The sequence below is a fragment of the Chiroxiphia lanceolata genome, chromosome 29, assembly GCF_009829145.1.
Source record: "Chiroxiphia lanceolata isolate bChiLan1 chromosome 29, bChiLan1.pri, whole genome shotgun sequence".
Taxonomy (NCBI): Eukaryota; Metazoa; Chordata; class Aves; order Passeriformes; family Pipridae; genus Chiroxiphia; species Chiroxiphia lanceolata.
In genome coordinates this window covers 830,664-855,201 of record NC_045665.1, presented here as the reverse complement: position 1 = coordinate 855,201, position 24,538 = coordinate 830,664, and the positions used below count along the sequence as shown (strand labels likewise).

The window sequence follows — 24,538 nt, the reverse complement described above, 5'->3', positions numbered from 1 at the left end:
GCATCTCCCTCACCCCCTTTCCCCCCTTTTCCTCCTCCCTTTCCCCCATTTTCCCCCTTTTCCTCCCATTTCCCTCCTTTTCCCCCCTCCCTTTCCCCCATTTCCCCCCCTTCCCCCCATTTTTCTCCTCCCTTTCCCCCATTTCCCCCCTTTTCCCCCCTTTCCCCCCATTTTCTCCCCTTTTCCCCCCATTTTTCCCCTCCCTTTCGCCCCATTTCCCTCCTTTCCCCCCATTTTCACTCCTTTCCCCCCATTTTCCCCCCATTTCCCCTCATTTCCCCCCCCCATTCCCCCTTTTCCAGGCTCCAAATCCCCCCTGCCCCAAGGCCCCCTCCCACCTTTACCCAGGGGGTGCCCCCCTGTTCCTCCCCATCCCACTGACCCCCTTTTCCCCCCTTTTTCTCTCCCCACTGACCCCCTTCTCCCTCTTTTCCAGGCTCCAGAGCCCCCCTGGCTGAGGACCCCTCCCACCTTTACCCAGGTGGTGCCCCCCTATTCCTCCCCATCCCACTGACCCCCCTTTGCCCCCCACATTCTTCCCCATCCCACTGACCCCCTTTTCCCCCTCCCATTCCCCCATTTCCCCCCCTTTTCCCCCTTTTCCTCCCCCCACTGACCCCCTTCTCCCTCTTTTCCAGGCTCCAGAGCCCCCCTGGCCGAGGACCCCTCCCACCTTTAACCACGGGCTGAGGGGGGGTTTGGGGGGGGGAGTTTTCCCCCTTTCCCCCCCCCTGCCATCCCGGGGGTGGGTTTTTGGTTTCTCCCAGGATTTTTGGCTGGAAGGAGGGGCCCCCCCTTGGCAAGGGCTGCCCGTGGGACCCCCCCCCCCTCGCATGGCAGCCCCCCCTGAGCCCCCCCAGGGCTGGATCCGATCTGTATAAAATGCACTTTGTTCCGTTCCCCCCCCAAAACTGCAGCCCCCCCCCCAGCTATAAATATGTATGTACGACCCCTCCCCTGTAAATACCCCTCCCCAGGAGCCCCCAAAACCCCCCCAGGACCCCCTGGGAGCCCCCCCAGGCCCCCCCCAGCCCGCCAAAATCCCGGGTTTATCCCGACACGGTGACAATCGGGGACCCCGAGGGGGACTTGGGGGGGGTTGGGGGGGGTCAGATGGGTGTTCCAACCCCCCCCCATCCCATAATAACCCCCCCGGGGGTGTCTGATATATATATTATATATAATAGAGCCGAGACCCAGCGGGTGTTGTTGGAAGGTGGAAAATCCCGTTTGTTTTCCTTCTTTTTTTCCTCGGGAAAGGGGTTGGGTTTTCCTTTTGGGGGGGGGGGGTGTTTGTTAATTTATTAATTTATTAATTTATTTTCCAAGAAAAGGCCAAAGTGGGGCCCAAATTCCTGCCCCCCCCCCTGGGATTTGGGGAAAAGGGGATCCTGGAGCTGGTGGGAGGGGTGTGGGAATGGGGTGGGAAGTGTCCACCCGGCTCCTGCCGTCCCAGAACCTTTGGATTCTCCTCGAGGACTTGGAAAGTGCCCAATTCCAGCCTCTCCCGGCGCTGGGATTTGGGAAGAGGGGATCCTGGAGCTCCTGGAGCTGGTGGGAGGGATGTGGGAATGGGATGGGAAGTGTTCCCAGTTCTCTGTCCGTGCTGTCCCAGGACATCTGGATTCCCCTCAAGGACCAATTCCAGCCTCTCCTGGCAGGAATGGGACACCCCAGGTGTCCCCAGTGTCCCATCCCAGGTGTCAGTGCCACATCCTGGTGTCCCTGATGTCCCGTTCCCAGTGTCCCTGGTGCCATATCCACAGTGTCCCTGATGTCCCCAGTGGTGTCCTGGATGTCCCATCCCAGGTATCCTCAGTGTCACATCCTGGTGTCCCTGATGTCCCGTTCCCGGTGTCCCTGGTGCCACATCCTGGTGTCCCTGATGTCCTGTTCCCAGTGTCCCTGGTGCCACATCCCAGGTTTTCCTGGTGCCACATCCTGGTGTCCCTGATGTCCCATTCCCGGTGTCCCTGGTGCCACATCCCAGGTTTTCCTGGTGCCACATCCCAGGTTTTCCTGGTGCCACCTCCGTGATGTCGCTGGTGCCACCTCCCGGTGTCCCTGCTGTCCCTGCTGTCCCATTCCCAGTGTCACCAGGTGCAGATCTGTCCCATTCCCAGCATTCCCAGGGTCACAAGGTGAAGATCTCGTCCTCTGTGTCCCGGAGCGCGGCCGCCCGGGGGGTCCTGGTGAGGGGTCGTGGGCCCAGCCGGGGCCCTTCCCGGGGGGATGAGGGACCCTCTGGAATCCTCTGGGATGCTCTGGAATCACCAGGGCTGTGGGGACACAGTGGTGTCACCCCGGACCCCCATCCCTGTCCCCATCCCATCCACATCTCCATCCTCATCTCATCCCTGGCCTTGTCCCTGCCCCACCCTTATCCTGTCCCCATCCCATCCTGGCCCCCATCCCTGTCCTGTCCTGTCTCTATCCTGGTTTCCCATCATTGTCCCATCCCATCCCATCCCATCCCATCCCATCCCATCCCATCCCATCCCATCCCTGTCTTTGTCCCTGTCCCCACCCTGATCCCCTCCCAGTTCTTGTTCCCATCCTTATCCTGTCCTGTCCTGGTCCCCATCCCATCCTTGTCTCTCTCCTCATCCCATCCTGTCCTTATCCTGGTCCCCATCCCATCCTGGTGCCCATCCTGTCCTAATCTCTGTCCTCACCCCATCCCTGCCTTGTTCTGTCATCATCCCTGTCCCATCCCATCCCATCCCATCTCTGTCCCTATCCTGGTCCTCCATCCCATTCTGGTCCCCATCCTGGTCCTCATCCCATCCCTGTCCTTATTCCAGTCCCCCATCCCATTCTGGTCCCCATCCCATCTCATCCGTGCTAAATCCCATCCCATCCCATCCCCGTCATTACTCCAGTCCCCATCCTATCCCATCCATGCTCCATCCCACCCCATCCCATCCCACCCCACCCCATCCCTGTCCTTACTCCAGTCCCCATCCCATCCCATCCATGCTCCATCCCACCCCATCCCACCCCATCCCACCCCATCCCTGTCCTTACTCCAGTCCCCATCCCATCCCATCCATGCTCCATCCCATCCCACCCCATCCCTGTCCTTACTCCAGTCCCCATCCCATCCCATCCATGCTCCATCCCACCCCATCCCACCCCATCCCTGTCCTTACTCCAGTCCCCATCCCATCCCATCCATGCTCCATCCCATCCCACCCCATCCCTGTCCTTACTCCAGTCCCCATCCCATCCCATCCATGCTCCATCCCACCCCATCCCACCCCATCCCACCCCATCCCTGTCCTTACTCCAGTCCCCATCCCATCCCACCCATGTTCCATCCCACCCCACCCCATCCCAGATTTGGGACAGGGCCCACCCGGAGTGTCGGTGCCGGATCTGCTGCGCCGCGGCCGCCTTGGAGCGGCCGATCTCGGTGTCCAGGTGCCGCAGGAATTCCATGGCCGAGAGGTCGTGCCGGGACGGGACCGGGGGCTCCGGGGGGTTGGGAATGATGTCCTGGGGCTCGTCCCCCTGGAGGGGCTGGGACTGGGATCCCGCCGGGATGAGCAGGGTGGGCTTCAGGAAAATGGTGTCCGAGGTGTAGAGGCGGTTGGCACGTTGGATCTGCTCCATCTGGCCAGGAGAGGGATGGGATGGGATGGGATTGGGACCAGGAGAGGGACAGGGGTGGGGTGGGATAGGGACCAGGATAAGGACAGGGATGGGATGGGGTGGGATTGGGACCAGGAGAGGGACAGGGGTGGGGTGGGATTGGGACCAGGAGAGAGACAGGGGTGGGGTGGGATTGGGACCAGGAGAGGGACAGGGATGGGATGGGATTGGGACCAGGAGAGGGACAGGGATGGGATGGGGTGGGATTGGGACCAGGAGAGGGACAGGGATGGGATGGGGTGGGATTGGGACCAGGATAAGGACAGGGATGGGATGGGGTGGGATTGGGACCAGGATAGGGACAGGGATGGGGTAGGGACAAGATAAAGGTCAGGACAGGGACAAAGACAGGAATGGGATGAGGACGGAGATGTGGATGGGATGGGGACAGGGACGGGAGTCAGGACCGGGATGGGGACCGGAATTGGATAAGGGGCAGGACAGGGACAGGATGAGACAGGGATGGGGACCAGGACGGGGATGGGCACAGGGACAGGGATGGGAAAAGGACATGGATGGGCACAGGAACAAGGACAGGGATGGGATGAGGATGGAGCAGGGACGGGGGCCAGGACAGGGATGAGTGAGGGACAGAAGGGAACCGGCCCCGGGCTGGCCCCCGTGGACACCCCGAGCGGTCCCTCCCCGCCGCTCCCCGCGTCCCCCGTGTCCCCCCGCCCCGCTCACCGTGACCCCGTAGCGCAGCGCCAGCCCCTGCAGGGTGTCCCCGGGCTGCAGGCGGTGCTCCCGAGGGGCCGCCCCGGCCCCGCCGCTCCCCGCCATGGCCTGGGGGGGGTCCCGGCCCGCGGGTCCCTCGGGGGGGTCGCGGCCCGGCCCGGCCGCTCCCTCAGCCCCGGGCCCCGCCGCGCCGCCGCGGGGCCTGCCGGGTTTGTAGTTCTGAACGGGCACCCTCCGCCTTTACCCCATGCACTGTGAGCTGCGGAAGAACTACAACTCCCATCATGCTGCGGGGGGTGCCCGGCGCGCTCTCTGATTGGTCGCTGCCCCTCGCGCACAGCCGCCTGGGAGGAAGGAACTCGGAAGTGATGCGAGGTTGCCATGGTGACCGCGGAGCCGCCATGTCCTTCAAGCGCGATGGGGACGATCCGGGGCCGCTCGGGGCGTTGCAGGTGAGGCTGGGACCCCCCCCCGGACGCCCTCAGGGCCCCCCAGAGCGCCCGGGGCCAGACCCGGCCGCCCCGCACAACCTCCGGGCTTGCCCCCGTATTGCGGCCTGAGCCCCCCCGGGACCTCTCAGCTCTCCCTTGGAACACCCCCTAACCCTTCCCGAACCCTCCCGGGTCCCCTCAGCCCTCCCCTGAACCCGCCCCGGCGACCCCTAAGACCTTCCCTGAATCTCCCTGCCCTTCCCTTGGGCTTCCCTGCCCCTAAATCCCCCCCCCCCCCCTTCCTCACAGGGGGGTCCCCAAGGCTCTGAGGGTCCCTGTGCTCGGGGGGGACAGGGATGAGGGCACATTTTGGCACAGATTTAGGCCGGGGTGGGGTGGGGGTGTGGCCCCTCAGTTGACGCCCCCTGTACCCCCAGAAACGCCGGGTCTCCGACCTGTTGGCAAATTCCATCCCCGAGGACGAGGCGGTGCTGCTGCGGAGCGGGAGGTGAGGGACCCCCACCTTGGGCTGGGGGGACCTCGAGGGGACCCCTACCGTGGGGGGGGAGGGTGTACGGTCCTGGCAGTGTCCCCACGGTGTCCCCGCGTGTCCCCACTGCCAGGTTCGCCTGTTCCGTGTGTCCCCACCGGCCCGTGTGTGACACTCTGGAGGCCCTGGCCGTGCACAGGGCGGGCAGGAGGCACCTGCACAGTGAGTGGGGCTGGGGGTGGCACTGGGGCCCCTTCCCTGGCCCCTTCTCTGTCCCCATGTCCCTTCCCTCTCCCTGAGTTCCCTACCGTGTCCCTTTCCCTGTCCCATTCCCTGTCCCTGTGTCCCATTCCCTGTCTCTGTGTCCCTGTCCCTGTGCCCCTTTCCCTGTCCCGTTCCCTATCCCTGTCCCATTCCCTGTCCCTGTGTCCCTTTCCCTGTATCATTCCCTGTCCCTGTGTCCCTTTCCCTGTCCCATTCCCTGTCCCTGTGTCCCTTTTCTTGTCCCATTCCCTGTCCCTGTGTCCCTTTCCCTGTCCCTGTGTCCCTTTCCTTGTCCCATTCTCTGTCCCTGTGTCCCTTTCCTTGTCCCCACATCCCTTTCCCTGTCTGATTCCCTGTCCCTGTATCCCACTCCCTGTCCCTGTGTCCCTCTCCCCTCATCCCATCCCTGTTTTCCAGGTCTCCAACGTTCCTACGGCCGGAATCGCTCCCTCCCGGCTCCAGCTCCAGAGGCTCCAGAGGCTCCAGGAGAGGCTCCAGGTGTGCAGGTGGGTGTGGCCTCACCTGCCCCACCCATGGCACCCCCGTGGCACCCCCTGATCCACATCCCTCCCATTCCCAGGGATCCCAGGCCCCGCTCCTGGCACGGACACGACGGATCGCCCGGAGCGCCCTCCTGAAATCCGCCCCCTACAGCAGCTGCTGCCGCAGGAAAGGGTCGGGAACACCGGGAATGGTGCTGGGAATGCCGGGAGAGGGGCTGGGAGGGTGAGGGGGGAGCTCTGGGATTCCCAGGAGGGGACTAGTGGGATGAGGGAAAGCTCTGGAATTCCCAGGAAGGGGACTGGGAGGGTGAGGGAAAGCTCTGGGATTCCCAGGAAAGGGACTGGGAGGGTGAGGGAAAGCTCTGGGATTCCCAGGAAAGGGACTGGGAGGGTGAGGGAAAGCTCTGGGATTCCCAGGAAAGGGACTGGGAGGGTGAGGGAAAGCTCTGGGATTCCCAGGAAGGGGACTGGGAGGGTGAGGGAAAGCTCTGGGATTCCCAGGAAAGGGACTGGGAGGGTGAGGGAAAGCTCTGGGATTCCCAGGAAAGGGACTGGGAGGGTGAGGGAGAGCTCTGGGATTGCTGGGAAAGGGATTCCTTGGGTGAGGAGGATGGAGGGAAGCTCTGGGATTGCCCTGTCCTCGCTGCCATCAGGTGTCTGTGGGACTCAGCCCTCATTCCCTGTCCCATCCCAGGGCCCAGGGAAGCAGCTCCCGGGTTGGCACCACCCGGACGGTGCCGGAGCCGCTCCGGAATGTGGGAGAATCCCAGGATGCGGGAGAATCCCGAGGATCCCCAGCCCTGCTGCTGGAACACGGCAGCGGGAGGACAGGTGGGAGCCGGGGGGCACCTCCGGGGCAGGATCGGGATCGTCCCGGATCATCCCATTCCAGAGGGTCCCACACCCACCTTGTTCCCTCTCCAGATGTTCCGAAGGCTCCGACCCGGAAAGGAAAATCCTGCTCAGTGTGGGACGAGCTGAGCCCGGAGCGGCGCCGGGTCCTGCAGCACCACCTGCACCTGCGCAGGTGAGCTGGGCCCAAACCGAGCCCAGAGTGAGCCTAAAGTGAGCCCCAAACTGACCCCAAAAAGAGCCCAAATTGAGTCCTGAATGAGCCCAAAGGGAGCCCAGACTGAGCCTAAACTGAGCCTAAACTGAGCCCCAAAATGAGCCCCAAAATGAGCCCAAACTGAGCCCCAAACTGAGCCTAAACTGAGCCTCAAAATGAGCCCCAAAATGAGCCCCAAAATGAGCCCCAAAATGAGCCCAAACTGAGCCTAAACTGAGCCCCAAACTGAGCCCAAACTGAGCCTAAACTGAGCCCCAAACTGAGCCTAAACTGAGCCCCAAACCGAGCCTAAACTGAGCCTAAACTGATCCCCAAATAGAGCCCCAAAATGAGCCCAAACTGAGCCCCAAATGCCCCAAAACTGAGCCCAAATGCCCCCAGCCAAGCCCCCCCAGGCCCAGCCGAGCCCCCCTGACTGGTCCATCTGTCCCCAGCTCCGGGTGGATCCAGGATCCCTGCGGGAAGTGGGTCAAGGACGGGAATGCCGAGTTCGACTCGGACGAGGAGGAGCCCCCGGAGCTGCCACCGACGTGACCCTCCCTGTTCCCAAATCCCCCCGGGAATCCAGGCCTGGACACCTGGAGCTGTGGGAGCCGCTGGGAAAAGGGGGATCTGGGGGATCCCGGTGTTTTCCTGCTCAACCTGGTGCCTTTTTGGGGTGTCACTCCCCGTGCCCAATTCCCTGGATACAAACACCCCCGATCCTGAAAATCCCATGTGGCACAATCCTGCCCCAAAGGGGGTCTCAAATCCGTGTCTTTCCAGCTTTATTTCCAACATTCCCAGAGGTCTCTCGTTCCTGAAGGGTTGGTTTAGGTTTTCTTCTGCTTCCGGCCTGGGGGGAGAGAAAAGTGTGGGGGGGTCAGGTCTGGGAATTCCTGGGATTCCTCCTCCCCAATTCCTGCCTGGAGGGGACTCAGGGGCGCTCCTGAAGCTCTTTGTAATGAGGGGTTCGGGCCTGGGTCCCCCTTCCCCCCAATTCCTGGGACTCTCCACCAATTCCTGGGATTCCCTCTCCCCCCCAGTCCCTGGGACTCTCCACCAATTCCTGGGATTCCCTTTCCCCCCCAGTCCCTGGGACTCTCCACCAGTTCCTGGGATTCCCTCTCCCCTCCAATCTCTGGGATTCTCCACCAATTCCTGGGATTCCCTTCGCCCCCCAATTCCTGGGATTCCCCCCCCCCAATTCCCGGGATTTCCCCCTCAAATTCCTGCCCAGACAGGACTCGGGGGACACTCCTGGAGGTCGTCTCAGACCTCCCTCCCAGTCCCTGTGACTCCCCCTCCTCAATTCCCGGGATTTAAGGGGTGGGTGGGGTCCGATCTCTCTCTCCGCCCCTCGCCCCGCCCCCATTCCCGGTTTTCCCGCGGCATTCCCGGTTTTCCCGCTCACGGAGCTCGTTGTTCCTGGTGATGGCGCTGGCGGCGCGGGCGCGGGGGCCCTGCTGGGTGAAGTGGTACCCGAAGCGCAGCACGGAGGGGCAGCGCTCCAGCATCGCCGCCATCTCCATCTCCGCCGTGTCCCCCAGGCGCTGGCACTGAGGGAGGGGACAGCGGGGACAGCCCTGTCACCTCCCCTGTGCCCCTGTCACCTCCCCTGTCCCCCTGTCACCTCCCCTGTCCCCTGTCCCTCCCCTTATCCCCCTGTCACCTCCCCTGTCCCCTTGTCCCTCCCCTGTCCCCCATCTCCACCATGTCCCCCAGGTACTGGCACTGCAGCATAGGGGGGACAGCAGGGACACCCCTGTCACCTCCCCATCCACCTGTCCCTCCCTTGTCCCCCTGTCACCTCCTCTTGTCCCCCATCTCCATCTCTACTGTGTCCCCCAGGCGCTGGCACTGCAGCATGGGGACATCAGGGACACACCTGTCACCTCCCCTGTCCCCCGGGGACACTCCTGTCACCTCCCCTGTGTCCCATGTGTCCCCCTGTCCCCCATCTCCATCTCCACATTTCAGGGGGTGACACTGCCAGGGGTGCCCGGGCAGGGGGTGACACTGCCAGGGGTGGCTGTGCAGAGGGTGACACTGCTGGGGATGACATTGCAGGGGGTGACACTGCTGGGGGTGACATTGCCGGGGGTGACCTTGCAGGGGGTGTCCCCCGTGCCCACCTGGTTGTCCACACGGAGCTCGGCCAGGGCGGGGCTGTGGGGCACGGCCTGGATGATGCTCCTCATCCCCGCGCTCGTGATGAAGTTGGACTCGAGGTTGAGGCTCTGCAGGGTCTTGTTCTCCATCAGCATCTCGGCCACCGCCTGCGGGGACCTCGGGGTCACCTCAGGGGCACCTCAGTGTCACCTTGGGGGCACCTTGGGGTGGGGACATCCCCGGCCGTGTCCCGGCTGCAGGGGACGGTGGGAGAGGCAGCAACAGCCGGGTTTGGTGGTGGCGGGGCAGGGAATGTCCCCAGCGTGTCCTGGCACCTTTGGGGACACGGGGCTGGGACCGTCCCCAACATGTCCAGGGACTTCTGGGAACACAGGATTCCAACCCCTGGATTTGCAGGTGCTTGGGGGTGGAACGTGGGGCCGGGACTGTCCCCAGCCCATGTGGGGACATCTGGGGACATGGGGGGTGAGGGAGGGACTGTCCCCAGCCCGTGAGGGGACATCTGGGGACACTCACGTGGGCCACGGGGTCGTTGCTCCTGGTGGCCACCAGGCTGAGCCTCTTGACGTGGGTGTTGGTTTTCATGGCCTCGCAGATGGCCTTGAGCGTGGGGATGGGAATGTCCTGGGGAGGGGACACACGGGGGTCACCCGGGGCGGGGGGACACCCCCAGCGGGACAGGGGGCCACCAGGGTGTCCCCAGGGGGGTGGAGGTGACACCAAGGGGGTGGAGGAGGCTCCAAGGGACGTCCCCGAGAGGGTGCTGGGTGTCACCTGGGGGGGTGGCAGTGTCACCCAGGGGGTGTGGGATGTCACCAAAGGGACAGGGGTGTCCCCAGATGAGGAGGAGCCCCCCGGGGGTGCCCTGGAGGCACTCAGGGACTGGGACAAACACCTCGGGGACACACCAGGACAGGGGATAACCCCCGTGGGGACACCCCGGGGTGGGACCTGTCACCCTGGGGACACGCTGGGGACACTGTGGGTCCCTGACCTTGATGTTGTTGAGGTTGACGTCCTCCAGGGCCGGGTCGTTGTCCCGGATCCGCTGCAGCGTCTCCTCCACGTTTGTGGGGTTCGGGGGCTCGTCCGGCACCGGCTTGTACGAGTCAGGTTTGACCACACCTGGGACACGGGACAGGGACAGGGGTGGGGACACGGGGGGACACAGGGACAGCAGTGGGGACACACAGGGGGACAGGTATGGGGACGTGTGACACACATGGGGATGGGAACACACGTGGGGATCCAGGGGACAGGGGCACGTGTGACAGGACAGGGACACACAGGGATGGGGACATGTGAGATGGGACAAGAACACGTGTGACACACACAGGGACACATGGAACACACATGGATGGGGTCACGTGTGGGGGACACGTGAAAGAGGACAGGGACATGTGGGGACACGTGTGACACACATGGGACGGGGACACACGTGGGGGGGGTCACAGGAATCCCAGAGGGGGTTTGGGCCCCAAATCCTGCCCAGGCATCCCCGGGGACCCAATTTTCCATGTCCTGGGGGCTCCTCCCCGTGTCCCCTGTCCTGTGTTCCCATGTCCCCTGTCCTGGTGGGTGTGTCCCCTGCCCCGGGGGTGTGTCCCCTGTCCTGTGTTCCCGTGTCCCCTGTCCTCTGTTCCCATGTCCCTTGTCCAGGTGGGTGTGTCCCCTGCCCCGGGGGTGTGTCCCTGTCTCGGGGGTGTGTCCCCTGTCCCAGGGCGTGTCCCATGTCCCCGTGTCACTCACTGTTGATGCCCTCGGTGTTGGAGATGTTCCCGCTGCAGATGGCATCGTAGTACTGCTTGTTGCTCATCAGGGTGTACATGCCCAGGATGGCTGAGGGGGGACACGGGGGGTCAGGGGGGTGACCAGGACACCCCTGTCCCCTCAGGACACCCCTGTCCCCTCAGGACACCCCTGTCCTCTTGGGCAATGCCCAGGATGGCTGAGGGGGGACAGGGGGGGTCAGGGGGTGATCAGGACACCCCGTCCCCTCAGGACATGCCCAGGATGGCTGAGGGGACACCCCCATCCAAAGCCCATCCCTGTCCAGCCCCCCGGACCCACCGGCGATGTCGCACATCTCGGCCTCGGTGGCGTTGGCCAAGGCCTCCTCCAGCTCCGGCTCCAGCGTGATCTGCTCCTCCCGCGGGATCTCCCGCGTCGGGTTCTTGGGCACGAACGGCTTCCCTGGGCACGGGGACACCGGGAATGGGGACACGGGGACACCGGGAATGGGGACACGGGGACACCGGGAATGGGGACATGGGGACAGCGGGAATGGGGACATGGGGACAGCGGGAATGGGGACATGGGGACACTGGGAATGGGGACGCAGGGACACTGGGAATGGGGACATGGGGACAGCGGGAATGGGGACATGGGGACAGCAGGAATGGGGACATGGGGACACTGGGAATGGGGACGCAGGGACACTGGGAATGGGGACATGGGGACAGCGGGAATGGGGACACGGGGACAGCGGGAATGGGGATACGGGGACATCGGGAATGGAGACACGGGGACACTGGGAATGGGGGGACAAATGGCTTCCCTGGGCACGGGGACACCGGGAATGGGGACACGGGGACACTGGGAATGGGGACACGGGGACACTGGGAATGGGGGGACAAATGGCTTCCCTGGGCACGGGGACGTGTCACACCAGGAAGGGGGACATGGGGACACCGGGAATGGTGGCACAGGGACAGGGTCACACTGGGAATGGTGGCACAGGGACACAGAGACATTGTGACACCAGGAGGGACACCGGGAATGGTGGCATGGGGACAGGGTCACACTGGGCAGGGGTGCTGGGAATGGTGGAGGGACATGGGAACGCTGGGCAGGGACACTGGGAATGGCAGCACTGGGACACGGGGACACCAAGCACGGTGGCACAGGGACAGGGTCACAGCGGGAATGGTGGCACAGGGACAGGGTCACACTGGCCAGGGACACCAATGTGGTGGCCCGGGGGATGTGGCTGATGGGGCTCACGGGGACGTGGCCACCACTGGGAGGGGACCTGGCCCAAGGTGGGGGGACTGTGCCAGGGGTGACAGTGCCGGGGGTGACAGTGCCAGGGGTGGCACCGCCAGGGGTGACACTGCCAGGGGTGGCACCACCAGGGTGGCCTTACTGGGAGGCACATGGAAGGGGGTGGCCACATGGGGGGTGACATTAGAGGGGATGTCCTGGATGCTACAGGTGGCGTTGCCACAGGGTGGCATTGCCGGGGTGGCCTCTCTGGGGGTGGCACTGGGAGGGGGACATCGCCATGGGGGGCTGTGCTGGGGGGAGCACATCGCTGCGGGTGACCACCTTGTGGGGTGTCATTGCCAGGGAGTGACATTTCAGGGGGTGACACTGCCAGGGGGTGGCATTGCTGCAGGTGACCACCTCATGGAGTGCCATTGCCAGGAAGTGACATTTCAGGGGGTGACCATCTGGGGAGGGTGACATTGCCGGGGGGGGCCGTGCCCGGGGCTGGCACAGGGGGGTGACATTGCCCGGGGCTGGCGGGGGCCCAGCTCGCCCGGGACACCCGACCCCGCCGGCCAGGCCGAGCTAAATATACCCGACCCCCCCTGTCCCTGCCGCCATGTCCCCCCTGTGTCCCCCCCCATGTCCCCCCTGTGTCCCCCCCCGTCCCCCGTGTCCCCCGGGGGTCCCCCCACCTTTCTTCTCGCCGGTGAAGGGCACCAGGTCCTGGCGCTCCTCGGCTTCCAGCGCCTGCTTTTCCAGGTGCTGCAGCAGCGCTTCCCGATCCAGGGGGCCCGTGGGGCTCTTCTGGGTCTGGTCCCGCTGCCGGAGCCCCGCCGGCAGCATCACGTTCTGGAGGGGGGGGGACAACCCACTGGGTCACCCACGGGGGTCCCTGGTGTCCCCAAGGCTGCCCCCGAGCTGTCCCCGAGCCCACCTCGGGGTCCATCTCCATCAGCTCCATGTCCAGCTGGGCCAGTTCCTCAGGGGACAATTCCTGCAGGATTTTGTCCTCATCGATGTCCCGGTACTTCTCCAGCTCCTCCCGGTACGATGTCATGGCTGGAGGGGGTCCTGGGGGGGGGCAATGGGGGATTTAGGGGTTGGAGGGACCCCCCTGTGCCGTGGGGACACCCCCTCCCCTTGTGTGACGGTCACGGTGACCCTCGTTTGTGCCACCACCCTCCTGGAATTGGGTCCCTGCCGGATTGGGGGGTCCCGGGTGGGGGGTCTGGGGGGCTTTGCTCAGGGAAAATTGAGTCCCATCCCCCAAGGGACCCCCCACCATTGCCTGGGGGGGCTCATCCCAAACCAGCACCACCTGGATTCCCCCTCCGCCCCCCCCCCCCCCAATATCCCTGGGAAGCAGGAGAGGGAAAGGCCAAGGATGTGAATCCCCAACACGTGGGTTGTGCCCCCACAAAAAAGGACCCAAATTGAGGGGTGTGTCCCCCCACCCACATCCTCAAAATCAGAGGGGACACACCTGGGAGGGCCCAGCCCCCCCCGGGCTGCCAGATCTGCTGCAGGCGACCCCAGGAACTGGTATCGTTTGGGATGCGGGATTTGGGATTTGGGTTGGGAGGGGGGCCCCAAAGTGCCGCCCCAAACCCCCCCGAAGGGGGGGCAGAGCCGGGGAGGGGGTCAGGACCCCCCCTGAGTGATCCCACCAGGTGGGAGATCCTGGGAACGCAACTGCCAACGGACCCAGCCCTCCCAAATCCCACATCCCGGTGGGAATACCATGCCCTCCAGAACTGGGATTTGGGATTTGGGAACCGGGGGCACTCCAAGGTGCCTCCCCAAAGATCCCCGAGGTGGCCCCGAGCCCCCCCGGGGAGGGGCTGCAGGGCGGGAGCTCCCCCGGGAAAACGCGGCTCCCGACGGCCCCAATCCCCCCAAATCCCTCGTCCCGGTGGGAATTCCGTGCCCCCCGCCCCCCGCGGTGCCTCCCCCCGGTACCGGATCCTGCCTGGAGCGAGTCCCGGGGCTGAGCCAAAGGGCTCCGGCCGCGCAGGGCATGAGATCAGCGATTTATTCTGCGCCGGGGAGGGGCTGGATCACATATCCCACAGCCCGGCACTTATCGAGCCCGGCCAGCCCCGGGGGGGGACGGGACCCACCCCGGCCCCGGGGGGGCCCCCGCGCACCCCAAAACCCGCCCGGGATGCGCCGGGACGGGAGGAACCTCGGGGGGGATTCCCGGCCCCCCCCCCCCCCCCCAATTCCCGGGGGTGTTTTTCCTTCCCCGGATCACGTTTGGAGCAGCTGGGAATGAAAGGTGTGTTTATTGTAGGGTCTCCTGGAATACAGGGGTTCCCACATGCCCTGTGTTTATTGTAGGGTCCCCTGGAATACAGGGGTTCCCACACACCCTGTGTTTATTGTAGGGTCCCCTGGAATACAGGGGTTCCCACACGCCCTGTGTTTATTGTAGGGTCCCCTGGAATACAGGGGTTCTCACGCACCCTGTGTTTACTGTAGGGTCTCCTGAAAAACGGGAGAGTAACCCTTGTTTATTGTAGGGTCTCCCGGAAAACTGGAGATCCCACAAACTGCTTGTTTATTGTAGGGTCTCCTGGAAAATGAGATAGTAATCCTTGTTTATTGTAGGGTCTCCTGGAAAATGAGATAGTAATCCTTGTTTATTGTAGGGTCTCCTGGAAAACAGGGGATCCCACCCCCCCTGTGTTTATTGTAGGGTCTCCTCAAAAAAAACACCCCACGCTTCCTGCAGGATCTCTGGGAAAACAGAGGATCCCACACCCCGTGTTTATTGTAGGGTCTCCTGGAAAACACTCCCCCTCCACATCTATTGTAGGGTCTCCAGGAAAACAGGGGATCCCAGGAAAACAGGGAATCCCAGGAAAACAGGGAATCCCGCTCCCCTTTGCTTAGGATCCCCCGGAAAACCCCGCCCCCACCCCCCGTGTTTACTGTAGGGTCTCCCACCGCTGACCCCAAACAAACCTCGCACTTCCCCCTCCGCCAAAAATTCCATTTATTCCTATTTTTTTTTTTTACCTACAAAAATCCCGAACCCCATCATGGGATACCCCCCCCCCCCTTCCAGGGAAAACAAGCCCCTGGAACGGGATAAATCCAAGGAAGCGCCGCTGCCGGAGGGACCCCCCCATGTCCCCGTTCCATCCCTGGAAATCCCAGTGGGATCCCAGGTGGATCCCAGGAGTATCCCTGGTTTATCCTGGTTTTATCCAGTGTGTTTCTATCCCTGCTGTATCCCGGTGTTATCCCGGTTTTATCCCGGTTTTATCCCATTTCTATCCCAACGTTATCCTGGCTGTGTCCCGTTCCTATCCCTGCCGTACCCCAGCATGATCCTGGTTTTATCCCTCTTTTCTCCCATTTCTACCCTGGTGTTATCCCAGTTGTATCCTATTCCCGCCATCCCCCGGCATTATCCCGGTCGTATCCCAGTTTTATCCCATTTCTATCTGGGAGTTATCCCAGCTGTGTCCCGCTCCCATCCCTGCTGTCCCCTGGCATTATCCCAGTTTTATCCCGTTTCTATCCCAGCTGTTATCCCGCTCCCATCCCCACTGTTATCCTGGTTGTATCCCGTTTCTATCCCAGCTGTTATCCCGCTCCCATCCCCACCATTATCCCGGTTTTATCCCATTTCCATCCCAGCTGTTATCCCGCTCCCATCCCCATCATTATCCCGGGTTTATCCCATTTCCATCCCGGCTGTTATCCCGCTCCCATCCCCACCATTATCCCGGTTTATCCCATTTCCATCCTGGCCGTTATCCCTCTCCCATCCCCACCCTTATCCCGGTTTATCCCATTTCCATCCTGGCCGTTATCCCTCTCCCATCCCCACCATTATCCCGGTTTATCCCATTTCCATCCTGGCCGTTATCCCTCTCCCATCCCCACCCTTATCCCGGTTTTATCCCATTTCCATCCCGGCCGTTTTCCCTCTCCCCCCCCCGCCGTCCCCCGGCGCTCTCCCGGTTTTATCCCGTTCCCATCCCGGCCGTTCTCCCGCTCCCTCCCCGCCGTTCTCCCACCGTTCTCCCGCCGTTCCCTCGGCTCAGGCGCTGGGAACGCTCTGTTTGATGACGATCTTCTGCCTTCCCGGTCGTGCCGCGGCCGCTCCGGCTCCTCCGGGAGCGGCTCCGGGATCGGGAGGCGCCGGAATTCCCAGGGAGGCTCCGGGCAGGCCGTGGGCAGTGATGTATTTCTTGTAGGCCTCGCGGATGATGCGGAAGGCTCGGATGCTGGAGTAGGGAATGTCGGTGACGGGGTCCCGGTACAGGGCCGGCCGGTGGGTCACCGGGCACAGCTCCCGCACCGGCAGCCGAGGGGGTTTGGATTTCGGGAAGAAGCGCTCGAAGGTCTCGTCGTCGCTGAAGGAGATGAAGGTCCGGGAGCACTTCCCGTAGGGAGAAGGGTCGGAGGAGGGAGGAGGAGGAGGAGGAGGGGGGTCCTGCTCCAGCCTGGGGGAGGGAAAGGGAGAGGGTTAAAGTGGGATGGAGGGGGTGGGAGTTGGGATTTGGGGGATCTGAGGGGCTTGGGATCCCTGGGTTGGGATTGGGGTTGGGATTCAGGTTGGGATCCCTGGGTTGGGATCCCTGGGTTGGGATCCCCGGGTTGGGATCCCCGGGTTGGGATCCCCGGGTTGGGATCCCCGGGTTGGGATCCCCGGGTTGGGATCCCCGGGTTGGGATTCAGGTTGGGATCCCTGGGTTGGGATCCCTGGGTTGGGATTCAGGTTGGGATCCCCGGGTTGGGATTCAGGTTGGGATCCCTGGATTGGGATCCCTGGGTTGGGATCCCTGGGTTGGGATCCCTGGGTTGAGATTCAGGTTGGGATCCCTGGGTTGAGATTCAGGTTGGGATCCCTGGGTTGGGATTCAGGTTGGGATCCCTGGGTTGGGATTCAGAGCCTCCCACCGCCCAGGACTGGAGTCTGGGATTTGGGATTCGGGGGCTCCGAGGGGCAGGGAAAGCTGCTGCTCCCTGGGTTGGGATTCGGGTTGGGATTCAGCCCCCAGGAGACCCCCGGGGTGGGCTCAGCAGCCAAATCTGCTCCCGAGACCGGGATTTGGGGGGTCCAAGGCGTTCACCCCTTCCCGTGGTGGGACAGAGCCCGGAGAGAGGAACCCGGGTCGGGAATGGTCGGGATTCAGCCCCCAGGGTGGGCTCCCAGTGCTGGAATGTTGGAACTCGAGCTCTCCCAGGTGCTTCCCTCCCCTCTCCCTCCTTTCCCTCAGGGCTGGATCCATCCCAGGAATCACGGGGGGGGGTCCCCACTGACCCCTCGACGTCCAGGAGGTGCCGGGTGGGCTCTGGGATGACGGGCATGGAGAGGGACAGGTACCGGATCACGGGCCCCACGCACTGACGCTTCTTCTGCACCTGCTTCTTCTTGTCGGCCTCCAGGCGCTCGTAGTTCTCTGGGAAGGGCGGGATCGGAGCCGGGAAAGGTGGGGGGGGGAAAGGTCAGGGCCTGGCTCACACCCCTCACCCCGGAGATGCGGCTCCTGGAGCTGTTCCAGGGGGCCCGGAGCCATTTCCAGGCACCTCTGTGAAATCCCAGGGGTCCCTGTGCCTTTCCAAGGATCCCTGTGCCATTCCAAGAATTCCTGCGACACTCCAGGGGTCCTGGAGCTATGCCAGAGGATCCCTGTGCCATTCCAAGGATCCCTGTGCCACTCCAGGGGTCCTGGCGCTGTTCCAGGGATCCCTGTGCTATTCCAAGGATCCCTGTGCCACTCCAGGGGTCCTGGCACTGTTCCAGGGACCCCTGTGCCACTCCAAGGATCCCTGTGCCATTCCAAGGACCCCTGTGCCACTCCAGGGGTCCTGGAGCCATTCCAGGGGCCCCTGTGCTATTCCAAGGATCCCTGTGCCACTCCAGGGGTCCTGGCACTGTTCCAGGGACCCCTGTGCCACTCCAGGGACCCCTGTGCCATTCCAAGGGTCCCTGTGCCATTCCAGGGGCCCCTGTGCCACTCCAGGCACCCCTGTGAAATTCCAGGGGGCCCTGCACCATTCCAGGGAGCCTGGAGCCATTCCAAGAATCCCTGTGCCGTTCCAGGGGGTCCTGGCACTGTTCCAGAGGTCCTTGTGCCATTCCAAGAATCCCTGTGACATTCCAGGGGCCCCTGTGACATTCCAAGGATCCCTTTTCCCTCCCAGCTCCACTCCAGGGATCCCTGTGCCATTCCGGGGTCCTGGAGCCATTCCAGGGATCCCGTTTCCCTCCAGCTCCATCCTCAGGCTCCCTGTGCCATTCCAAGGATCCCTCCCCCCACATCCCAGCTCCATTCCAAGGATCCCTGTGACATTCCAAGCATCCTTTCCCCTCCTCCCCCCCCCAGCTCTGTTCCAGGGATCCTGGTGCCATTCCAAGGATCCCTTTTCCCCCCGGCTCCATTCCAGGCATCCCTGTGACATTCCAAGGATCCCATTCCCCTCCCCATCCCTGGCTCCATTCCAGTGGTCTCTGTGCCATTCCCAGGATCCCAGCCCCATTCCCAGGATCCCAGCCCCATTCCCAGGATCCCAGATCTCACCCAGGGAGCGCAGGTTGATCTCCTCTGTGATTCCCAGCCCCATTCCCGGATCCCAGCCCCATTCCCAGATCCCAGGGCTCACCCAGGGAGCAGAGGTTGATCTCCTCTGTGATTCCCAGTTCCATTCCCAGATCCCAGCCCCATTCCCAGGATCCCAGATCTCACCCAGGGAGCGCAGGTTGATCTCCTCTGTGATTCCCAGCCCCATTCCCGGATCCCAGCCCCATTCCCAGGATCCCAGCCCCATTCCCAGATCCCAGGGCTCACCCAGGGAGCAGAGGTTGATCTCCTCTGTGATTCCCAGTTCCATTCCCAGATCCCAGCCCCATTCCCAGATCCCAGGGCTCACCCAGGGAGCGCAGGTTGATCTCCTCTGTGATTTCCAGCCCCATTCCCAGGATCCCAGCCCCATTCCCAGATCCCAGGGCTCACCCAGGGAGCAGAGGTTGATCTCCTCTGTGATTCCCAGTTCCATTCCCAGATCCCAGCCCCATTCCCAGGCTCCCAGATGAACCTGCCCAGGGAGCGCAGGTTGATCTCCTCTGTGATTTCCAGCCCCATTCCCAGGATCCCAGCCCCATTCCCAGGATCCCAGCCCCATTCCCAGGATCCCAGCCCCGTTCCCAGGATCCCAGCTCCATTCCCAGGATCCCAGCCCCATTCCCAGGATCCCAGCCCCGTTCCCAGGATCCCAGCCCCGTTCCCAGGATCCCAGCCCCGTTCCCAGGATCCCAGATCTCACCCAGGGATCGCAGGTTGATCTCCTCCGTGATTTCCAGCCCCATTCCCAGGATCCCAGCCCCATTCCCAGGATCTCAGGGCTCACCCAGGGAGCGCAGGTTGATCTCCTCCACTATTCCCAGCCCCATTCCCAGGATCCCAGCCCCATTCCCAGGATCCCAGCCCCATTCCCAGGATCCCAGCCCCATTCCCAGATCCCAGCCCCATTCCCAGGATCCCAGGGCTCACCCAGGGAGCGCAGGTTGATCTCCTCCGTGATTTTGGCCTCCTCCAGCAGCTCCTCCTGGGTCAGGGGCCTCTCGTAGCTCGTTCCCCCTTTTTTCCTCTTGGACTGGACCTGGCGCTCCTGGAGCCTCAGGAACGTTTGCCGCGTGTGCTCCGTGGTCGACTGGCGCATGTGCTTCCTGCCTGTGGAAAACCGGGATTGGGAACGGCTCCCGGGAATATCCTGGGGCAGCACTGCCAGCCTGGAGCACTGGGAGCTCCCTGGGAGCCCATTCCCAACTCCTGGAGCACTAGGAGCTCTCCCAGAGGATCCCATTCCCAACCCCTGGAGCACTGGGAGCTCTCCCAGAGGATCCCATTCCCAACTCCTGGAGCACTGGGAGCTCTCCCAGAGAGATCCCACTTCCATCCCAGCACTTGGAGTTCTCCAGGACCCCATTTCCATCCCAGCACTGGGAACTCTCCCAGGAGCCCATTCCCAACCCCTGGAGCACTGGGAGCTTTCCCAGAGGATCCCATTCCCAATCCCTGGAGCACCAGGAGCTATCCCAGACAATCCCATTTCCAACCCCTGGAGCACTGGAAGCTCTCCCAGACGATCCCATTCCCAACTTCTGGAGCACCGGGAGCTCTCCCTGAGGGATCCCATTCCCAACTTCTGGAGCACTGGGAACTCTCCCAGAGGATCCCATTCCCAACCCCTGGAGCACCAGGAGCTCTCCCAGAGGATCCCATTCCCAACCCCTGGAGTACCGGGAGCTCTCCCAGAGGATCCCATTTCCATCCCAGCACTGGGAGCTCTCCCAGAGGGATCCCATTTCCATCCCAGCACTTGGAGCTCTCCAGGACCCCGTTTCCAACCTGGCTCCCCGGGAGCTCTCCCAAAGGGTCCCATTTCCATCCCGGACCCCAATGTCCCTACTCCCAGCCCGTCTCCCCATTCCCAGCCCATTCCCAGTCCATCCCATTCCACACTCACTGTCTCCCATGTCATCCTGGAGCTCCAGGGGGATGGATTTCACCTCCCGGGGTTTTTGGGATCCCCCCCGGGGCCCCTCTGGCTTCTTAGGCCGGAGGCTCTTCAGGGGCTCCTGCGGGATGAGACCGAGACCGTGAGCCAAGAAAACCCCAAATCCATGGATTTGGCACCAGTTTTCTCAGGAGAAGCTCTCTGCACCAGGTAGGCCTTGGTGAGGATGTGGCCAAGAGCCAAGAAAACCCCAAATCCATGGATTTGGTGTCACTTTTCCCAGGAAAAGCTCTTTGCACCCGGTAGGCCTTGGTGAGGATGTGGCCAAGACCCAATAAAAACCCCAAATCCATGGATTTGGCCCCACTTTTCCCAGCAGGAGCTCTCCATACCCGGTAGGCCTTGGTGAGGCCACGGCCAAGAGCCAAGAAAAAACCCCAAATCCATGGATTTGGCCCCGCTTTTCCCAGGAAAAGCTCTCACACCCGGCAGGCCTTGGTGAGGACACAACCAGGAGCCAGTAAACCCCAAATCCATGGATTTGGTGTCAGTTTTCCCAGCAGGAGCTCTCCGTACCCGGTAGGCCTTGGTGAGGACGCGGCGGCGCCGCCGGGGCTCGGCCTCGTCCTGGTCACTGCCCGGTTCATCCCCCTCGTCGATGTCGAAGTCCGAGTCCACCTCGTCCTCCGTGTCCGAGTGCTCCCCCCGGTACTCGTCATCCCCGGATTCCTGCGGGAAAACGGGGATGGATCAGCATGGAGAGATCGGAGAGATCCCTCTGGGACTCGTCATCCCCGGATTCCTGCGGGATAAGGGGGATAGGTGAGTATGGAGAACCCTGGGAGACCCCCCCTTGGGACTCATCATCCCTGGATTCCTGTGGGATAATAGGGATGGATCAGCATGGAGAGAGCACAGAGATGCCCCTGGGCTCATCATTCCTGGATTCCTGAGGGATAACAGGGATGGATCAGTATGGAGAGATTGGAGACATCCCCCTGGGACTTGTTATTCTCGGATTCCCGCGGGATAATGGGGATGGATCACTCTGGATAAACCTGGGAGATCCCCCCTGGGCTCTCCATCCCCAAATTCCTGCGGGATAAGGGGAATAGGTGAGTACGGAGAACCCTGGGAGATCCCTCTGGGATTCGTCATCCCCGGATTCCTGCGGGATAACGGGGATGGCTCAGCAGGGAGAGACCACAGAGATCCCCAGTGGTCCTTTCGGGACTCGCCATCCCCGGATTCCTGCGGGATAACGGGGATGGCTCATCCCGGTTGTCCCCCGGAGCCCCCCGAGGGGTCTCGGTCCCCTCGCAGCCCCCCCCGTGCCCCGGGACCCCCTGTGCCCGTCCCCCCTCTCCCCGGACACCTCGTGGAAGCCGCCGTAGGTGCTCCGGTTGAACTCGCCGTCCTCCTGGGCCCGCAGCAGCCCCGAGAGCCGCTTCCCGGTCCCCCCACCCCCCCGGTGACCCCCGGTACCCCCCGTTGCCGGTTCCCCCGGTCTCTCCGCTCCCCCCTCTCTGCCCACACACCTCGTTGAAGCCGCCGTAGGTGGTCTGGTAGAACTCGTCCTCCTCCTCGGCCTGCAGCAGCCCCGACAGCCGGTTCCCGGCCGTTCTGCGCGGGGCGCGACCCTCCGCCAGGCTCATCTCGGCGCTCGGCTGCGCGTCCTGCCGGGGCTCCGGCAGGGGGGAGCGAGCGAGCGCCGAGCGATCGATGGAGGGAGGGGGCGGGGGGCGCCGCCCAGCGGGGGGAATGGGGAACTGCGAGTGACGTCATGTGATGGAGTGACGTCACTGGATGGCCCTCCACGTCCCCACTGTGTCCACACCGTCTTTCCCAATGTCCCCCCTATGTCCTGCCACGTCCTCACTGTGTCCCCACTGTGTCCCCACTGTGTCCCCCAATGTCCCCATCATGTCCTTTCATGTCCCTCTGTCCCCACTGTGTCCCCCCAATGTACCCCCGTGTCCCCCCATGTCCCCCCAGTGTCCCCCCATGTCCCCTCAATGTCCCACTGTGTCCCACCATGTCCCCACTGTGTCCCACCATGTCCCCACTGTGTCCCTCCACGTCCCTCCATGTCCCCCCGTCCCACCCTGTGTCTCCACTGTGTCCCCCCAATGCCCCCCCATTTCCCCATTTTGTCCTCCCAATGTCCCCACTGTGTCCCCCTCATGTCCCCCCATGTTCCACCATGTCCCCCCAATGTCCCACCATGTCCCACCATGTCCCACCATGTCCCCACGTGTCCCCACTGTGTCCCCTCATGTCCCCACTATGTCCCCCCATCTCCCTGTTGTGTCCCCCCAACGTCCCACCACGTCCCTCCATGTCCCCTCAACCCCCATGTACCCCTTGTGTCCCCCCATGTCCTCTCATGTCCCACTATGTCCCCCAATGCCCCCCATGTCCCCCCATATCCCCCCCAGTCTCCCCATATCCCCCCATTGTCCCCCCATGTCCCCCCATGTCCCCCCATGTCCCCCCAACGTCCCCCAACGTCCCCCCATGTCCCCATATGTCCCCACAGTGTCCCCATGTGTCCCCACCATGTCCCCACCATGTCCCCACCATGTCCCACCATGTCCCCACAGTGTCCCCACGTGTCCCCACCATGTCCCCACCATGTCCCCACCATGTCCCCACCATGTCCCCATGTATCCCCAATGTGTCCCCACCATGTCCCACCCTGTCCCTCCTATGTCCCCACCCTGTGCCACCACCACGTGGGTGACAGAAGTGGCAGCGTTTCCTTCCTCTTTTTGTCCCCAGGAGCCCCAGAGAGGTGACAGGTGGCCCTGGCAGGGTGTGACACCACCCTGGATGGGGTGCACCGGGATGGCCGGGGACGTGGTGCTGCTCCTGTGGGGTGAGTGTCCCCGGGGGTCCCCAAGGCCACCAGAGCTCGGCCAGGGGGGTGGCCTTGGGGACAGGAACAGGGAGACAGGAACGGGGGGACAGGAATGGGGGGACAGGGGTGTGGGGACAGGCACCATGGGTCTGGAGCAGCTGTGGGGACAGGGACAGGGGGACAGGGATGTAGGGACAGGGACACAAACACCACACGGACAGGCCGTGGGAACAGGTGCCATGGGAATGGGATCATGCACATGGGGACAGGGGGATGTGGCTGTGGGGACAGGGAGAGGGGGACAGGGAGACAGGGACAGGGACAGGGGGACAAGCAGCACACGGATGGGCTGTGGGAACAGGTGCTGTGGGAATGGGATCACGGGCACAGGGACAGGAGGATGTGGCTGTGGGGACAGGGACAGGGGGAATGGGATCACGGGCACAGGGACAGGGGGATGTGGCTGTGGGGACAGGGGCCCTGGGGCTGGTGGAGGTGATCTGTGCCAGCACGGGGGGTCTGTGGTGTCCCCATCCCCAAGGTGACTGTGACGTCCCTGTGCCCAGGGTGTCTCCCCAGTGTCCCCATGCCCAGGGTTGCTGCTGTGTCCCCACGTCCCCCCCTCAGCCCGGGGTGTCCCCAGTGTCCCCATCCCCACCCGGGTGTGGTTTGTGACACAGACACGTCCCCTGATCCCTCCAGGGACCTCTTGGGGACCGTCCCCCATCACTTTCCCACGAGAACCGGTGTCCCCACGGGCGCAGTTTGGGGACAGCCCCCACTGTCCCCGTGGTGCCACCTCCACCCAGCCCCTCTCACTTCTCCCTTCCAGCCCAGACCCTGATCCTCGCTGGTGAGTCCTCGGGGGAGGGATGGCGTGTCCCCTGCCCCGCTGTCCCCAGCCCCGCGGTGGCCCTGGCAGGCTGGTGTCCCCTGTCACCCGCAGGCGCCCAGACCACCCAGCTCCTGCTGGATCCCCCCTGGACGCCGGCGGTGCTGTGGGACGGG

General features: G+C 63.4%; 4 protein-coding genes and 2 long non-coding RNA genes across 13 annotated transcripts; 3 read left to right on the top strand and 3 right to left on the bottom strand.

Moving 5' to 3' along the window:
- Positions 1 to 405: 405 nt before the first annotated feature.
- On the top strand, positions 406 to 1,224 carry LOC116799645. The gene is made up of 2 exons (XR_004361097.1): positions 406 to 481; positions 639 to 1,224. It is a non-coding gene; the product is annotated as an uncharacterized LOC116799645 (long non-coding RNA).
- An 80-nt stretch (positions 1,225 to 1,304) lies between these two features.
- Positions 1,305 to 4,468, bottom strand: LYSMD1 (LysM domain containing 1). Of its 6 annotated transcripts, none has more exons than XR_004361096.1 (4): positions 4,342 to 4,467; positions 3,359 to 3,615; positions 2,069 to 2,279; positions 1,305 to 1,700 (listed from the first exon to the last, which is right to left on the bottom strand). XR_004361096.1 is itself a non-coding variant. In XM_032712902.1 (4 exons), the coding sequence occupies exons 1-3, from the start codon at positions 4,435 to 4,437 to the stop codon at positions 2,135 to 2,137; spliced, it is 498 nt and encodes a 165-aa protein (XP_032568793.1). In that variant the 5' UTR covers positions 4,438 to 4,468; the 3' UTR covers positions 1,712 to 1,972; positions 2,096 to 2,134. The 6 variants fall into 6 exon arrangements, 4 of the variants coding, with proteins under 4 accessions (XP_032568793.1, XP_032568795.1, XP_032568792.1 ...); XR_004361095.1 differs by lacking the exon at positions 1,305 to 1,700 and adding an exon at positions 1,712 to 2,013; XM_032712902.1 differs by lacking the exon at positions 1,305 to 1,700 and adding an exon at positions 1,712 to 1,972 and having other exon boundaries at positions 2,096 to 2,279; positions 4,342 to 4,468.
- Positions 4,469 to 4,661: 193 nt separating this feature from the next.
- SCNM1 (sodium channel modifier 1) lies at positions 4,662 to 7,839 on the top strand. 2 transcript variants are annotated; one of them, XM_032712898.1, is made up of 8 exons: positions 4,662 to 4,784; positions 5,201 to 5,271; positions 5,387 to 5,475; positions 5,935 to 6,023; positions 6,098 to 6,192; positions 6,715 to 6,851; positions 6,945 to 7,047; positions 7,524 to 7,839. In XM_032712898.1, the coding sequence occupies exons 1-8, from the start codon at positions 4,701 to 4,703 to the stop codon at positions 7,621 to 7,623; spliced, it is 768 nt and encodes a 255-aa protein (XP_032568789.1). In that variant the 5' UTR covers positions 4,662 to 4,700; the 3' UTR covers positions 7,624 to 7,839. The 2 variants fall into 2 exon arrangements, with proteins under 2 accessions (XP_032568789.1, XP_032568791.1); XM_032712900.1 differs by lacking the exon at positions 5,387 to 5,475 and having other exon boundaries at positions 7,524 to 7,725.
- TMOD4 (tropomodulin 4) lies at positions 7,801 to 14,245 on the bottom strand. Of its 2 annotated transcripts, none has more exons than XM_032712896.1 (10): positions 14,152 to 14,245; positions 13,127 to 13,263; positions 12,885 to 13,041; positions 11,272 to 11,394; positions 10,951 to 11,040; positions 10,196 to 10,326; positions 9,718 to 9,825; positions 9,204 to 9,347; positions 8,483 to 8,627; positions 7,801 to 7,924 (listed from the first exon to the last, which is right to left on the bottom strand). In XM_032712896.1, exons 2-10 carry the CDS (start codon positions 13,247 to 13,249, stop codon positions 7,902 to 7,904), a joined length of 1,044 nt encoding a protein of 347 aa, XP_032568787.1. In that variant the 5' UTR covers positions 13,250 to 13,263; positions 14,152 to 14,245; the 3' UTR covers positions 7,801 to 7,901. The 2 variants fall into 2 exon arrangements, with proteins under 2 accessions (XP_032568787.1, XP_032568788.1); XM_032712897.1 differs by lacking the exon at positions 14,152 to 14,245 and adding an exon at positions 13,933 to 13,998.
- A 1,780-nt stretch (positions 14,246 to 16,025) lies between these two features.
- VPS72 (vacuolar protein sorting 72 homolog) lies at positions 16,026 to 23,867 on the bottom strand. The gene is made up of 7 exons (XM_032712895.1): positions 23,862 to 23,867; positions 22,209 to 22,337; positions 21,247 to 21,399; positions 20,680 to 20,791; positions 19,704 to 19,883; positions 17,474 to 17,612; positions 16,026 to 16,652 (listed from the first exon to the last, which is right to left on the bottom strand). The coding sequence occupies exons 2-7, from the start codon at positions 22,323 to 22,325 to the stop codon at positions 16,247 to 16,249; spliced, it is 1,107 nt and encodes a 368-aa protein (XP_032568786.1). The 5' UTR covers positions 22,326 to 22,337; positions 23,862 to 23,867; the 3' UTR covers positions 16,026 to 16,246.
- Positions 17,346 to 24,537, top strand: LOC116799646. The gene is made up of 5 exons (XR_004361098.1): positions 17,346 to 17,396; positions 21,231 to 21,492; positions 23,452 to 23,548; positions 24,233 to 24,383; positions 24,477 to 24,537. It is a non-coding gene; the product is annotated as an uncharacterized LOC116799646 (long non-coding RNA).
- Position 24,538: the final 1 nt, after the last annotated feature.

Coding starts and splice junctions, on each gene's coding strand:
- LYSMD1 (XM_032712902.1), bottom strand. CDS start 4,437: ATGGCGGGGAGCGGCGGGGCCGGGGCGGCCCCTCGGGAGCACCGCCTG. Junction 3,616..4,341: donor CGCTGCGCTACGGGGTCACG/GTGAGCGGGGCG, acceptor TCTCCTGGCCAG/ATGGAGCAGATCCAACGTGC. Junction 2,280..3,358: donor ATCCGGCACCGACACTCCGG/GTGGGCCCTGTC, acceptor GTGTCCCCACAG/CCCTGGTGATTCCAGAGCAT.
- SCNM1 (XM_032712898.1), top strand. CDS start 4,701: ATGCGAGGTTGCCATGGTGACCGCGGAGCCGCCATGTCCTTCAAGCGC. Junction 5,272..5,386: donor GTGCTGCTGCGGAGCGGGAG/GTGAGGGACCCC, acceptor CCCCACTGCCAG/GTTCGCCTGTTCCGTGTGTC. Junction 5,476..5,934: donor GGGCAGGAGGCACCTGCACA/GTGAGTGGGGCT, acceptor CCTGTTTTCCAG/GTCTCCAACGTTCCTACGGC.
- TMOD4 (XM_032712896.1), bottom strand. CDS start 13,249: ATGACATCGTACCGGGAGGAGCTGGAGAAGTACCGGGACATCGATGAG. Junction 11,395..12,884: donor CTTCACCGGCGAGAAGAAAG/GTGGGGGGACCC, acceptor CCCCGTGCCCAG/GGAAGCCGTTCGTGCCCAAG. Junction 7,925..8,482: donor CACCAGGAACAACGAGCTCC/GTGAGCGGGAAA, acceptor CTCTCCCCCCAG/GCCGGAAGCAGAAGAAAACC.
- VPS72 (XM_032712895.1), bottom strand. CDS start 22,325: ATGAGCCTGGCGGAGGGTCGCGCCCCGCGCAGAACGGCCGGGAACCGG. Junction 20,792..21,246: donor TCCTCACCAAGGCCTACCGG/GTACGGAGAGCT, acceptor CTCATCCCGCAG/GAGCCCCTGAAGAGCCTCCG. Junction 16,653..17,473: donor CACCTCCTGGACGTCGAGGG/GTCAGTGGGGAC, acceptor TCCCTCCCCCAG/GCTGGAGCAGGACCCCCCTC.